The 15,786-nt window shown below is 50.7% G+C and overlaps 1 protein-coding gene across 1 annotated transcript in view; it reads left to right on the top strand.

Annotated features, from left to right (window-relative positions):
* The first annotated feature begins 1,491 nt into the window (after positions 1-1,491).
* Positions 1,492-15,786, top strand: part of DHRS7C (dehydrogenase/reductase (SDR family) member 7C) — a 15,518-nt gene continuing 1,223 nt past the window's right edge. Inside the window, exons 1-6 of the mRNA XM_005878803.2 lie at positions 1,492-1,617; positions 1,845-2,004; positions 10,024-10,136; positions 11,663-11,873; positions 13,752-13,844; positions 15,580-15,735. Of these exons, the coding sequence (XP_005878865.1) occupies positions 1,851-2,004; positions 10,024-10,136; positions 11,663-11,873; positions 13,752-13,844; positions 15,580-15,735 (727 nt within the window). The 5' untranslated portion in view covers positions 1,492-1,617; positions 1,845-1,850. The remainder of the gene's footprint in view (positions 1,618-1,844; positions 2,005-10,023; positions 10,137-11,662; positions 11,874-13,751; positions 13,845-15,579; positions 15,736-15,786) is intronic.

The following is a 15,786-nucleotide window of genomic DNA, read 5'->3' as shown; positions in this document are numbered from 1 at the left end:
TTAAAAAAAAAATTTAAATTGATTTTTAGAGAGAGAGGAAAAGAGAGGGAGAGAAACATCGATGTGAGACCACAACACCAATTGGCTGCCTCCTGCACACCCACCACTGGGGACCAAGCCTGAAACCCAGGCATGTGCCCTGACTGGGAATCGACCGCAACCTTTCAGTGCCTAGGGCGATGCCCAACCAACTGAGCCACACAGGCCAGGACCAATGCTCTGTTTCTTCATCTGGGTGCTGATTGCAGGGACATGTTCGGTTGACGAAGATTCAGAAAGTGCCGCACTTAGGATACGTGCACATTTCTAGTAGATTACAGGTCAATAAAAAGTTGGTTGTCAATGAATGCATAAATAAGTGGAACACAGGTCTCTCTCTCTCTCATCAATCAATAAAAAAAATTTAAAAGTTGTTGTTTTTAAAACAATGTTTCTGGTCGGTCTTAATTTCCAAGGAAGAAATGCCGTTTCTCCACCACCACCCCATGCACTGCTCCTTGCCCCACTTCCTGCCCAATGATCGTCACCACACAAATGAAGGTGTGATTATGATCGGTTTCCTGGGTTTTGATGGTGTGAGCACTTGAATTGGAGATTAGCTATTTATGTCTCCCCATTTCCAATCCTTCCGGCTTCCCTTGTAAAATTAAAATATTTGACATTTGGGATAAATTCTTTTTTTAAAAATATATTTTATTGATTTTTTACAGAGAGGAAGGGAGAGGAATAGAGAGTCAGAAACATCGATGAGAGAGAAACATCAATCAGCTGCCTCCTGCACGCCCCCTACTGGGGATGTGCCCACAACCAAGGTACATGCCCTTGACCGGAATCGAACCCGGGACCCTTCAGTCCGCAGGCCGATGCTCTATCCACTGAGCCAAACTGGTTACGGCGGGATAAATTCTTAATAATCATTAAAGATAACAATAGTCCTCTTCTTGTGAGACAGGGTCTATTCTGGGTTAACAGGCAGTATCTTACTTTTCCTCCCAACAGTCCTGCAAGAGAATACTGTGATGCCCACTGCACCGCTGAGGAAGCGGAGCCTCAGTGAGATGGGTTACCATGACGAGTGAGCAACGCTCCCCAAACCCTGCTCTTTCTAATCGTTCCTGTCACACCTCCAAGTGGCTTATTCTGCCACAGGCTCTACTCCATGGAACAGCTTTTCTATGCTTCTCAGCCCCAGCCAGAACGGGAAGGCCAGATGGCTCGCTGCCAGGCCAGTCCGAGCTACCCGGCAGCTACCTGATAGGAGGGCCACAGGAAGCGAGGGCAAGGATGCTGGCGCTGAAATCCCAGGTCCTGCCCCCGGATACCCAGCCTCGAACGGCAGAGGAACCTCCAATAGCCAGGCAAGCGGAGAGCTGTCAGAGTGCTGGCAAGAGCCCTGAAATCAGAGCCGGCCAGCATGTGTCCGAGAATCTCAGAGCAGACACTATATTTACCCTGAAAGCCCTCCAGTGCCCTGAGCCCTATAAATAGCCATTAGGGCCCAAGCAAGTGGCCTTAACACATGGACTTCCTTCCAAAAATGCAGACTCGTTTTAATTAAATTTATAATTAACCTTCGGGAGGGCAGGCCCCTGGATTCACGTTGCTTTCGGAGACGCCGTGAGTAATTTCCTATGTATCAGACTGGGGGGGATTAGCAGGGTGTTCAGCTCGGAAGCAGCCTGGGGCTGCACAGAGCCCGGCTCCTGAGGGCACTCAGGGCTTGGTGCACGAGGGCCTACACCCTGCAGCCCGGGCCTCCCCCGCCCCTCCCCCCAACCTCCCGCCCCCGGTGTCTTGGTCAGAAGCCCTGTGCAAAGCCAGTGCCTTTTTGCCACTTCCCCCAGAACAAGATGGGGGTCACAGCAGTGCTCGCCCTGCCTCTGCTGCTGCTGGGAATCAGCGGCCTTCTGTTCATCTACCAAGAGGTGTCCAGGCTGTGGTCAAAGTCGGCTGTGCAGAACAAAGTGGTGGTGATCACCGATGCCATCTCAGGCCTGGGCAAGGGTAAGCGGCTTTCACCCCCACTCGGTCCCACTCCTGCACCGAGGGATAGGCAGCCGCAGGGTGGGGTGCGGGCAAGCCTGCGAGGCGGGTGGGGGTCAAGGCCGCGCTCTCTCCTGGCGTCTGTCATTAACCAGCAGGTCACACATGGTGCAAACCTTCTCCTTTGGAGGCTGCAGCTCCCTCGCCTGAGAAATGAGGGCCCTGGGATCTCTGCAGTTGCAAACTCACAGCCTAAGTGGCTGCAGGTGTGGCTTGTTTTGCTCTCATAGAGTCTCCAGAAATTTTGAAATGGGAAGCCCTTAGCTGGGGCAGTGTGCTGGTTATAAGCCTACACTTGGGAGCTCAGTTCAGTTCCTGGCTCTACCATTTTCATTTCTCTGGTGGTGTCACTTCTCTGCCTTGGATTTCTCATCAGTAAGTGGGGTTACTTGTAATCTCCACCTCACAATATTGTTGTGAGGGACTAATGAATTAATAGACAGAATGCTCTTAGAGCAGCGGCTGGAGCTGTAGTGGGTACCACTCAAGTGTGAGCAGTGGTAAAATGATGGGCGTGCATGCTCTCATGCTCCGGTGTGCTGTACCCCCTATCCCCCACCCCCACCCCGCCGATTCTCAGGTGCCACACTCGACCTGATTCCCTCAAGCACATTACCTCATGGCCTTAGAGGCATTTATGTTTGCAGGCCCTGAATTAGATGGTCTCAGAGGGCCCTTCCACGGGCAATATCTGTGGCGTGATGTCCTCAGGCTTGTAAGATTGACTCTATCCTTTCTAACCATGGTAGTGCAGCCCCATACGTTACATGGTCTGGGTGTCATTTTTGCTGTTGTTTTGTTATTTTTAACCAAATGAAGAACACACCTGCCAGACATTCATGAGGTCACTTAGCAAGTGTCCTTCGAGTCCACTGCATCCTGAGGGCTGAGAGGTACTGCCCCTTCCAAAGAGTCCCCCTGGGGGGCTGGATGCCTCGTCCTCCTGCTGGGAATTCTCTCAGGAACTCATTCTCTTGGGCGCCCCAATGGGAGCCCATCTGCCTGCCCTGACAATGGGCTCCATTTCAGTGGGTGATCAACTTGGGGTCACCATGTAATTTTTGTTTAAGTGTAAGGTGGATAAACTAGGTTCTTTGTGTGGCCCCTATGTGGGTCCCAGAAGCAATTCCCAAAGAGGATATAGCCTGCATCCTTACACTCAGGACTCAAGAGGGAGGGGCCACAAACTCCATCGTCTACACTGTAGACTCTACAGCAGCGGTTCTCAACCTTCCGAATGCCGCGACCCTTTAATACAGTTCCTCATGTTGTGGTGACCCCCAATTTCATTGTTACAAATTAAACATAATTAAACATAATTAAAGCACAGTGATTAATCACAAAAACAATATGTAATCATATATGTGTTTTCCGATGGTCTTAGGTGACCCCTGTGAAAGGGTCGTTCGACCCCCAAAGGGGTCGCGACCCACAGGTTGAGAACCGCTGCTCTACAGGGACAAAGCAGGACACACACACATTTGTCAACCAGACCAGACACAAGACATCAGGAAGCAGCAGTTGTCCTGGGGAATTGGAGCAGAAACACCCACTTACAGACACTCAGAGTCAAAGTCTTTGGGGAACCCTTGTTCTCCAAGTAGAACAGGCCCACCAGCATCAGCCCAGCTGCACATGCAGCCCCTTCATCGCCAAGTCTTCCCTGACGCCTTGGTGTCCCCGAGGAACTGACCGCTGGGCTCCCGAGCTCCTCATAGAAACACACCCGCTGGTGCCCTTCCCGCACTGTGCCGGATCCATGCGTTTCTCAGTTGGTCTCTAGACATGAGCCCCCTGAGCAGGAGACTGTTTTGGTCACCTGCGGTGTCCCCACCACCTAGCTCAAAGCTGGGTGTGTAGTAAGTACCCCCCAAATGTGTATGTAAGGACTATCCTCTAAAAGTGGCCATCTGATGAGAGAAGGCACTCCTTGGGGTAAGTATGTCGTTATGTACTTGTTTCGTTGATTTCTAACTAGATTCCAATATGATCAGAGAACATACTCTGTGTGATTTCAATTCCTTTGAATTTGTTGAGTGTCTTTTATGGCCCAGGAAGTGAACTGCCTCGGTGAACGGCCCCTGGAAGTGAATGCACATCCTGCTGCTTTGGGTAGAGTGTTCTGCAAATGTGCGTTAGATGCTATTGGTCAGGAGGCTGCTCGGTTCCTCCGTGCCCTTCCTGGTTTTCTGTCTTCCTAGATAGAGCTACTGTTCTCTCCACTGCTGGGAGATGTATGCATGTGTTAGTAGTCTCTCTGTTTTTTTAAGTCTCATTAAGTCACAGTCACACATTGTACACATCCAGTGCCCAAGGGAATACACCTCAGGGGCAAATGGCATTTTCTGAGGTCCATGGCCTAGTTGCTGTCGTGACTACTGTCAGTGTTGTTGTTTTTTACTGTATGGTATGGATCACGCTCTGGAAAGAAAGGCAAAGCAGAAAAAATTAAGTCCAAGTGTCTAGAAGTACCTTGAGAAGCTGGGTGTATGTGACCTTAAGTAAATGCCGAGCCAGAGCACGCTGCTGACCACAGCGATTCTAGGTTCAAAACGCCTCATTTCTCGGGTCCAAGGCAAGAAAAAGTGAGAGGCACTGAGCAGATGACAAGGGCTGTGCACAGCACACAGCACAGCCCTGGGCCCAGGGAACCTGACCTAACCCGGGGGAGCAACAAGGAGCCCAGCGCCAAGCTGTTTACTAGGGAAACAGCTGTTTACAAGCCAAAGATCGGGACATCTAACCCTCACCCAAACCCACACCACTCAGCCAAGTCAAGAATCAAGTGACCTGGGACCCACTGTCGCTGCAGCAAGAGTAACGCTCAAAAGTCCTAACCACTGCACTTCAGAGAGCACAGCCCTGCCTGCTCCATCGCCTCTAGGATGCACGACGACTCATCGTCAAACATTTCTGAGATCGAGCTGCTTGTCTTTCAATCAACAGCACTTTACAGCATTCACGGGCCATCTGTTTGCATTTTAATATCTCTGATGTCAGGAAGCAACTTGCAGTCTCTGGCATCTTAGATTTGAGGGCTCGACTTACGTTCGCTGCCTGAAAGAGAAAAAGCCTGGTGCCCACTTGCTTGACACAGGATAGACGCTGTGCTGGGCTAGCCTGAGAAAGAATAAATATAAGAACACCTGGGCACGCCTGGCGCCTTGCATTTGCAAGAATGACTGACCACGTGTTTGGGACTGTGCCTTTGGGGGTTGCTGGACCAAAGCAGTGATCGCACCACTGGGCCATCTCCCAGGCCTGGGAAAGGCACAGTTTAAGCAGAGAAGAGGGGACATGGGATGATGGTAGGGAACACTCCTGGCTGCCCCTCCTAATGAGGTCAAGGACACAGGTTTGGTCTGGCTCTGGGCCACAGGCTTCTCACCTGCCCCTTGCCCAGCTTGTAAGTGTGTCCCATCTTCCTGAGAGGGCGGGGGAGTATGGGCAGGTGACAGTCCTCCCCAACATGCTCCTTTCTCAGCAGGGGGCATGGGCCAAGAGGCGGCCCGGTGTGGGAAACCTCACTGCGTGGGGTAACGTCCTGGCTTCACCAGGGACCAGCTGTGGACTCGGGGTAATCATTTCATGTCATTGAGCCTCCCTTCTCTGGTCTGTAAAACCCCGACCAGCACAGCTGACCATCGTGGCTGCCCCACACCCAGCGGCTGCCACTCAAATGACAGCTGAGCCTCAGAAGCCTTCCTCCCTCCAAATGAATTCTGTTTCTATAAAAGCCATAGATATTAAAGAATTTTTAAGTAAAAAGAACATAAGGCATAGACCCCCACCCACTCAGGAACACTCACTCATCTATTTGCTTTCAGCCCCTTCATGATGCTCACAGGTGCAACCAGCAGGAATCGGGGCTGAGGTGACACATGCAGGGGGGATTACTTCTCTGCACCTTGATTTGTTAAGATATTTTTAATGTGTTTTTATTGATTTCAGAGAAAAAGGGAGAGGGAGAGGGAGATGGAAACATCAGTGATCAGAGAGAAACATCGATTGGTGCCTCCCGCACGCTGCCTACCAGGGACCGAGCCCAGAACCCGGGCATGTGTACTGACAGTGAATTCCTGGTTCATTGGTCGTTGCTCAACCACTGAGCCACACCAGCTGGGCTGCATGTTAGTTCTCTTACAAAATCAGGTGGTGCCATGGCTTTTCTGATACTATTAGTTTATGCAAAACCCTGTGGCTATAAAACATTTCTGTCGATTCAGAAATGGGATGCCCTCCAATACGTTAGGAAAGGTGCCAATTCTCATGAAAGGTGAACTTTCTTTCCCCTCTTCGCTCCTCCCGGGAGGGCAGGTTACGCGCCAGATGGCCGCTCTTCCTGACCCCTCTGGGGTGAAGGGGGGGGGGGTAGCAGGAGAGCGGGAATCAGTCTGACCTCCCTAACACTTGGGAGATGGCGCATGTTTAAACCGAGTCTGAGTCTTCCTCGGGGCGAGTGTGGGGTCCCGCAGAGTTCTCCCGGGAACATCCGTTCACACTTCCTGTGAAGGGCTGTGCTCTGCTTGCTCAGTCACGGCTCAGCCCGTCTTTGAGGGTCTGCACCCCCCAGGCCCTCTGCGTGAGACCCACTGCCCTCCTGCCAGCTCCCAACCAGTCACACCCTACGTCTGGTCCGCTGTGGCTGTGCGGTGGGGTCCTCAACAATACAAACCCACCGGGTGGGGCAGCCATCTCTCCCCTCCTCTGCTCCGGGGAGAGTTGTTGGCCCATGGTCCTTTCTCAGGTCTGACTCAGACTTGGGTCTGGATCCCAGCTGCAGGGAGCTCCTAGGGAGCTGTTGACACGGGCCCTCTGGCACCTTCTTTCTAGGAGGGAGAAATGAGCAAATACTCACCTAACAGTTCTTTCCCCCAAAATTTCTTCTTCAAAGACCTTCCTCCTCTTTCTTGATCCATTTGTGTCCTATTTTTTTGGACACAAATGGATCCTCAAAACAGGGTTTGGTTCATCCCTTTGAAAATTTACATCTTAGATTGGCCACTACTTTGGAATTTTAGATCTATTTGCTCTGGTCAAACTTCCAATTAAAATCCTGTTTCCTCAATTTGTCTCGGTCCTAATTTGTATTTGTTTTCTGATGTAAAGGAAGCTCTTTTGAGGATACAGCTCTATAAATCATTTCTGTTATGATTTTTTCCTTTCATGCTTAAAGGATCTTTTCCCAGAGCAGGGCTATATATTCATCTCTCCTTCCTTCTAGTTCTTTTATGGTTCTGTTTTTACATTTAATTATTTAATGCATTTCAATATATTGCATCTAGATTTTTTTCCCTCCCAAATAGTTAAACAGGGGTCCAAACACCCCTAAATAATATGTTCTTTTCACACTGATTCATAACTTCATTAAATACTAAACTCTTATGACTACGTGGCTCTGTTTTTAATCAAATTTTCTATCTATACTTGAGCCACTGCTTCAATTCCTGTAGCTTTATGGTACATTTTAACAACGGATACAATTAGTCCATCCCCATTATCATTTATCAAAATGTCCTTTGCTTTTCTTGCATATTTATTATTCCAGGTGAAGTTTAAGATCTTTCTGTCACTTTCCAAGGCAAGCTGGAACATTGATTTCCTGCATCAAATTCGCTGCAAATAAATTCACATCTTTATTGAACTTCACCACCCACAATCATCATGCCTCTTTCTCAATAAAATACCTACGTTTAGAGCAGTGATGGCGAACCTATGACACGCGTGTCAGAGGTGACACGCGAACTCATTTTTTTGGTTGATTTTTCTTCGTTAAATGGCATTTAAATATATAAAATAAATATCAAAAATATAAATCTTTGTTTTACTATGGTTGCAAATATCAAAAAAATTTCTATATGTGACACAGCACCAGAGTTAAGTTAGGGTTTTTCAAAATGCTGACACGCCGAGCTCAAAAGGTTCGCCATCACTGGTTTAGAGAAATCTTCCATTCTCTGTGGTCCTAATGATTCAAGGTGCTGTTGTTAACAGTTTTGTGGCGTTTTATTTTGGAGTTTTATCGCTTTCTTTGATCAGCAGCAGCTAGTTCTCACCCGCATTAACTGCTTGTAGGTTTGAAAGTGGTGACAGGCCCGTGGAACTTGTTTGGTGACTCTTCATCCTCCTCACGTCTTCTGGACCCTTCTCCCGGGCTGCGGTGTGGGACAGTCCTTATTCCTGTGGCCCGGGCAGCCCTGTGGAGCCTGGTGTCCGTGCGCACACCTGGGGCTCCCATCTCCTTCATGGCGACTTTCCGGGTCTCTGTGAGTGCCCAAGGGGCGCGCTTCTTGGAAGCCACGCCGTGGGTGCACTTGGGAGTGTCGATGGCGTATTCTCTGATCTCGACCTCCTTGCTGGCAGAATGGCCCTTCTCGCCCCCCTTTCTTGTGGGAGCCACTCTGGTGGGTCCAGGTAGGAAAGGAAAGCAACACAGAATTTCTACGATGCCCTGATCAGCTTTTCCTCTTTCTGGCCCCTTCTGCCGTCTCTCCTGCTCCCATCTGGCTTACATTGCCCGTTTCAGCACCTCAGTCACGCTCTCTCCAACACCACGACCCCCTGCCCACAGTGCTGTCCCAGCCACCTGTCTGGCTCCCTTCTTTCACCTGCACCGGCCGCTAAGCTCGCAGGAGACTATCACACCCATAAGGTCATTTCGAGCCGTTACCCTCGGACCCAGCCTCCCGGTGCTGCCCAGCCAGCCTTCCGCATTCTGCTTGGAGGGCAATGGGACAGTAGCAGGCACCCGCCCCCCCCCCCCCCCCCCCCCCAGTAGGTGCTGTGGCTGCCAAGGCTCAAAGACTCACCGTCTCTCTGCCTGTGGACATTGACTTGCCCAGGAGTTAAACACCCTTTGCACCCACACCCAGGGGGAGGCAGCACAGTCAGCGACTGGTTGGCACCGGGGTAGGAAAGGCTGGTCCTCCTGCCTCCAGGGAGAACAGCTCTGCGGTTGGGTTTGCTCCAGGGCCTTCCTTGGATCCAGCCACGGCTGGACTTTACCTGGGACCCCATCCTTGTCTGGCACTACCCCAGGCCTAACTCCTGGTAGGTTTTCCCTGAAGAGCACGCTCAGTAAATCCTGGCCACCCCGATTCTGCTTCCAGGCCGCCCAACCAGGGGACGGCCTCAGAGGGCTACTGTGAGAATTTAATGTGCTGATACTTGCACATCTCCTTTAAGAGTCCCTGGAACAAGTCAACTCTCGAGATATGTTAGCTTTCATTGTTCTTAAATGGCAGTGTTATTGCTGCCCAAGAATGCAGTGTGCCTACCAGCCACTGCCCGGTTGGGAAAGTCCGGTATTGGGGGAGTTGGGAGTTAGTCCAGAGTCAAATTAACTAGACAGAAGGCAGGTTTGCTTTTTTAATAAAAAGAACCCTGGCTGGAGTCTTTATCTATAGAGACTATGTAAAGGAAACTGGTGCCATTTGGCCTGAAAAATACATGGGCTGTTCCCGATATCTTGAGATTGAGATATATTTAGGGCCGTGGTCAGGAGGCCTCGGTGGGCAGGGTCATCGTTCTGTCCAGTTTAAGGAAGAATGTTCTCATAATCAGAGCTCACCTGTGAACAAAGGGCTGTCCCACCCCACAATGGGGTCCCTGTCACAGGAGGCCACATACCAAGGGTAGCAATGAGAACAGATCCCAGCCCAGGGAGGAGGTGGAGTGAAATGAACTCTAAAAGACCTCGGGGTCTTATGACTTTTAGATTCTTTTAATTTTTTTTCCATTTTTTTCTTTGTTGATTAAGGTATTACCTATGTGTCCTTATCCCCCCAATACCCCCCTACCTCCCCACTCATGCCCTCACCCCCCTGGTGTCTGTGTCCATTGGTTAGGCTTCTATGCATGCATACAAGGCCTTTGGTTGATCTCTGAGACTCTGAATTTTTGAATTTGCACTGCAGAGGGGCTCACCATCCGTGGCTCCATCCACACAGTGCGCCCCGCCCTCCTTCCTTCTCCCCACAGAGTGCGCCCGGGTGTTCCACACGGGCGGCGCGAGGCTGGTGCTGTGCGGGAAGAACTGGGAGAGGCTGGAGAACCTCTACGATGCCCTGATCAGCGTGGCTGACCCCAGCAAGGTGAGGCCTCGGCAGTCAGCCTGGACAGCTCCCGGGCACCCTTAACCTTCACGGGTGGTTAAAGAGCAGCTCTTTGGTCAAATGGGGGGAAATGTGGTGATAACTTTGGGGGGATGTAAGGCGACAGCCTCGCTCATCTTGACACAGCATGTCTGCCAGTCATAGAGGTCAGTTAATTCACTGATCACTGGCCAGGCCTAATCGTGTCCTCCAGCCATTGACTCTCCAACCCCCACTCCATTCTATTTAAGTCAGAGCCAAAGAGGATCCAGAGGGAGGGCATGTCACCTCAAATGATGTTTTCTTCAAAGAGATCAGTGAGAGAACCCCCCCCCCCCCAAGGAGTCACCTGGGAGGTGACCACGTATTTCAGCGCCACTGCCGTTTTCAGAGCGTTTCTGGAGCGCTGTAGGGAAACTGCCTTCAGCTCCCTCTGGGACTTTTTAAATCTTTGCCCGTGATGTTGAACTTGGTGTTTGGAAATAGCCAACAATAATTCAGACCTAAGTGTGGTAGATGAAAAGGTGGAGCAAACAGGACAGCACATGACCCTTCAAGGTGTGTTTCCCGGGACGTTCTTAGGGAATGAGTGAACAGGAGGATCTGAGGGCCTGGTGCGGAGATGCTGAGTAAGTCACGCTCCTCTGGCTGATGACTTTCCCACGGGACTTTCCAGAGCCTTTGACATGCTAATGAGGTGCATTGTGTGCCTCTTAAAAGAGTATTTAACTCCCCAAGCAAATTGGGTCAGGAAACCCTCTTTTCAAGGTTGTATCTCAGGACTAGTGTCTGTTAACCACTGAGATTGTTTTGACCACGTGGTCTCATTAGTTTTCCCATCCCTATCCCTCTAAACATGAGTCTCCATGACAACACGTGTCTAGAGCTCACCACCATGCCTGACTGCAAAGCTGGATGTGGGCCGTTACAAAACAAAGTACTGCCTAGGAAATAGAGTCAGTAATATCGTAGTAACGCTGCATGATGTCAGGGAGGTACTAGACTTACCGGGGGATCACTTTGCAAGTCATAGAATGTCTAGTCATTATGCTATACACCTGAAACTAATAGAATATTCAATGTCAAGTGCAACTGAAAATTAAAGGGAAAAAAATTTTTAAGCCAGATGTGGCTTGTAAGCCATTTTGGAAAGCAGTTTCCAGAAAGCTCAGAAACGTTTTAAATAACGACACCACCACTGGAATCAGGACACAGCCCCGTGTGAAGGGCCATATTCACTTGGGTCACTAGCTGTGGCCCCGAGGCCAAACGCGCAGACTTATGGCTGTGTATTAGCATGTTTGGATTTGTGTTGTGGCTGCTGTGGCTCTGGTCCCCAAGGACGCAGCCTGCATCACTTCCCTCCCTCCCGTGGTCATTTCTGCTTTTTCCTCATCAGTTTTCAGAGTCATTTCATGTGTCTGAATTTTTGAATTTAAAAAGGGGCGGCTCTTCGATTGAAGGGCCCCAACGTGTGAAGAGGAGGTGTTCCCACGCGTGTCTTGACTGTCTCGTTGATTCGGCAGACGTTCACTCCAAAGCTGGTCTTCTTAGACCTGGCGGACATCAGCTGTGTGCAGGACGTGGCCAAAGAGGTCCTGGGCTGCTACGGCTGCGTGGACATCCTCGTCCACAACGCCAGCCTGAAGGTGAAGGGGCCAGCCGACAAGATCTCCCTGGAGCTGGACAGAAGGATCATGGATGCCAACTACTTTGGGCCCATCACACTGACCAAAGGTCTCGTGAGTTTGACCTTCCTCTGGACTTCTGGGCCACCAGCTGCTAGGGAGGGCTCCGTTACGTAGACAGACGGGCATCCAATTCTGGAAGAAGTCTCCAGCCCCTCAGAAAAATCCCTACTTATTTGGTGAAAGCCTTGGACATTCTGACTGTAAATGCTGATGGAAGGAAAGGGGCTTTGGAAGTATCTTCCTGGTCTATCCAATCTCCCTCTCTGAGGCTCGTTCCCAATCCCTTCCCTCCCCCGCTCTCCTCATTATATCCATGGCTCCCTTCCCACCCCATCCCATATCTCTGCACATTGTCTTCATGCTCTGCATTGATTTTGACCTATCAGCCGTGCAGCCAATCTTCTTCTAACCATGACAGTTTTTTTTAAAGGTAGAGCTTCTGCCCTCAGTAATGAAAAGGAAAACAGTTTATCCCCAAAGTATAAGAGATGCAGAATACTGTCGCTCCCTTTCCAAGAAACAGGGAGGGCAGGAATCCCTTTTAAGGGTCAAGTGGTGGTTCCTGTGTGAGCATTTTTCACTGCCAAGTTCAAATGCAGGTCTGAAGCCGAGGGGGTTGGGGCTGGAGAGGACATGGGATAGAACCAGTAGTCGAAGTCCCTTCCCCACAAAAAGTTTAGCAAAGCAGAACCCCAAGAGGGAGCATATAAGCATAGAGAATTCCTACATGTAGGGAGTGGGGTTCCCTGGTGGAGGCTGAGGGAGCAGGATTTTGCAGCCAGGATCTCCATGCTAATGGCTATGATGACACAGAAGGAAAAAAATATTTCATGCAGAAAGATGACCTCCTAGAGCTTCTAACATGGTGCCCAGAGATAATAAGAACCTCCGGCCCAGATCCTGGGGACATACCAAGCTGTGCCCTTCAGTTAACCTCTGGGGGGTCAGGGTTCGAGGACATTCAAGTGAGGAATGCACAGTGGAGTGGGAGAGGCCAGGGCGGGGTGTCTCCCTGGCTGCACCTCTAACGTGCTGAGCCTGGACTCCACTCCCTGGCCGAGTCTCTGTTCACCCGCCTCGAGCACGCAGGCGCCGGATTCAGTTGACCATCAGAAAGTTGAGTCTTTTAACTTTTGCCAGATTCCTCTTCCACCGGTACTGCTACTTCCTTCATATCTTTCTCTGAATTCTCTCCATTTTATTTATTTATTTATTTTATATTTCTTTATTGATTTCAGAGAGGAAGGAAGGAGAGAGAGATAGAAACATCAATGATGAGAGAGAATCATTGATTGGCTGCCTCCTGCACGCCCCCTACTGGGGATCAAGCCTGCAACCCAGGCATGTGCCCTTGGCCGGAATCAAACCTGGGACCCTTCAATCTGCAGGCTGACGCTCTATCCACTGAGCCAAGCCGGGCTGGGCAATTCTCTCCATTTTAAAGGAATTTGCTTTGGGAGGAAATCTTTCTAATACCACCATAAATTAGAAACCCCTTCCTCTCCCCATAAATAGAAGAAAACCTGAAATCAGAACAAAGTAGAAAATTCTCCCAAAGGCTGAGGTCTTTCCTCGCTTTGTTAAAAGATTAGCACATGCAAGAGGGTGCTGGAGGCACATTGGAACCAACAGCAGACTTGCTACTGGCGGTGAGAGGAGAACTGAAAAGGGGTTGCCTCCCTCGCTATCGAAATCGTGTCACTGTGCACATGGGCGGGTCATTGAAAGTCGCCCAGCAATTCACCAGTTGAGACCAGCCCACTCTTAGGAAAACTGGACAAGTGATGGCTGGGGATCCGTTCCATACTCGTCCTGTCACCGGGAGATGGAGGAGCCCTGAAGAAATGGGTCTGGGGAGGTCTGCCCGTTCCTGCTGACTTGGTCTCAGATTTTTAACCTCGACTCATTGTCCTGCGCTTTCCAGTCCTGCTTCCCAACATGATCTCCCGGAGGACGGGCCAAATCGTGCTAGTGAACAACATCCAAGGGAAGCTTGGGATTCCATTCCGTACAGCTTGTAAGTTGCCAAGACAGGAATGTTTTGTCTTCCATGTTTTATAAGACAAGAGGTGTTGTGTCAAGGACGAGGCGTAGGGTGCCATGGGAGAAGGTCCAAAAATGAAATGGCCTGTTGCATTTTCTCTCACCCCTTCACTTCCTATTTTGAGCACCTATGGCCCGAGGGTGGCCGTGGTAGAGCCGGAGACAGGAAAGTAAGGGCCCGCTCCCCCGAGGCTCATGTCTCACAGTGTCAGGTCATCCCTGGCTGAATGTGATCAGTGCCGGATGAAGACCACACTCCAGACAGGTGTGGCGAGCCGGCACGGCCATGACATACTCAGCCCCACGTTGGGCGCCTTATGTGCCGCACCAGCTCAGCCAGGTTCGGTGACCCTGAGAGAGGGCGGTGAAGGATGGAGAAAAGACAGACAAGAGAAGAAAGCTGGGTCTGGGTGGGAAGCTGTCCCATCTGATGGAGAGAGACAGCACCACAGACTACAAGCTGTGTCTTTATTTTATAGCCAGATTCCACGAGGCAAAGTAAGGGCGCGGTCAAAATGTTTACGACATTCTCGTGGGTTTCGATCCTACTCATTTACATGCACCTGAACTCTATCAAGTCCATATTTAGACACGTGGAGCCACGTGTTTGGACCATAGGTTCAAGCTTACAGCTACAGCTGTTGGCTATAATTGTGCTGGGAGGGCTTTGCCCTCCAAGCTGGACTTGCCCCTGGCCATGAGAGAACTGTGCCCTCTCATTAGTCCGAGGCTTGAACCTGTCCAAACACTATAGCCGCTCTCCACAGACAGGGGTGCGCAGTCCGGCTCAATCGCCACTCTGACTTTACCTTTCACATAGACGGGGCATCAATTCGAGGGCCTTGGGGACCGGCTTCCTTCACTCAGCAGGACGTTTCAAGGTTCATCCGTGGCATGTGTCAGAGCTCCACTCCTTTTGATGGCCGAATGCTGTTTCATTGTACGGCTAGACCACATTTTATGTATCATTCATCAGTTGATGGACGTCTGGGTTGATGGACTTTGGGGCCATTATGAATGATACTGCTGTGAACATTCATGGACCAGATCTTGTGTGGACACATGCTTTCATTGCTCATGTGGGACTCCTCAGTGTTTAAGGAACTGTTTTCTAAAGCAGCTGCCCTAATTCACAGCCTTCCTGGTGAGGAAGGGGAGCTCACGCGTGGGCCAGGCACGTGGTAGACATGTCATTTGATCTTCACAACTTGGCAAGGGTCATATTATCCCCATATTTTAAAAAGTATGTTTTTATTGATTTTTAGAGAGAGAGGAAGGGAGAGAGATAGAAACATTGATGAGAGAGAAACATTCACCAGCTGCCTCCTGCACAGCCCTTACTGGGGAGCGAGCCTGAAACCTGGGCAGGTGCCTTGACCAGGAATCTCTTCATAACCTCTTGATTCATGGGTCGTTACTCAACCACTGAGCCACACCAGACGGGCCTATCCCCATTGTAAAGATAAGACAACTGAGCCTCAGAAATGTAAAGTGATTTGCCCTAGGCTGCCCAGTGGGAAAGTGGTAACCTGGATTCAGCCCCAGCTCTGGCCCTGGCCCTCCCATCACAGGGCTTCCTTCCTCCCCCAGGAAGTGAGTCCCAGGCGCTCCCAGCTGAGCTGGTAGGAATGTGCGCTAGGCGCCCTGTCCCCATCTCTCCGGGAAGCGGGGTGGCGCCCTGACCCACCGCTGGCTGCTCTCCCTCCCAGACGCTGCCTCCAAGCATGCTGCGCTCGGCTTCTTCGACTGCCTCCGAGCCGAAGTGGAGGAGTATGATGTGGTGGTCAGCACCGTGAGCCCGACTTTCATCCGGTCCTACCATGCGCACCCGGGCCAGGGGGGCTGGGAGGCCTCCATTTGCAAATGTGAGCTTTTCCAGGGGAGCCAGAGGTATGGGTGGGGAGGGCTGGGGGCGG

The sequence above is a fragment of the Myotis brandtii genome, unplaced genomic scaffold (assembly GCF_000412655.1).
Source record: "Myotis brandtii unplaced genomic scaffold, ASM41265v1 scaffold573, whole genome shotgun sequence".
Classification (NCBI taxonomy): domain Eukaryota; kingdom Metazoa; phylum Chordata; class Mammalia; order Chiroptera; family Vespertilionidae; genus Myotis; species Myotis brandtii.
Note: the sequence above shows the minus strand (reverse complement) of the source record. Positions and strands in the feature narration are given on the sequence as shown.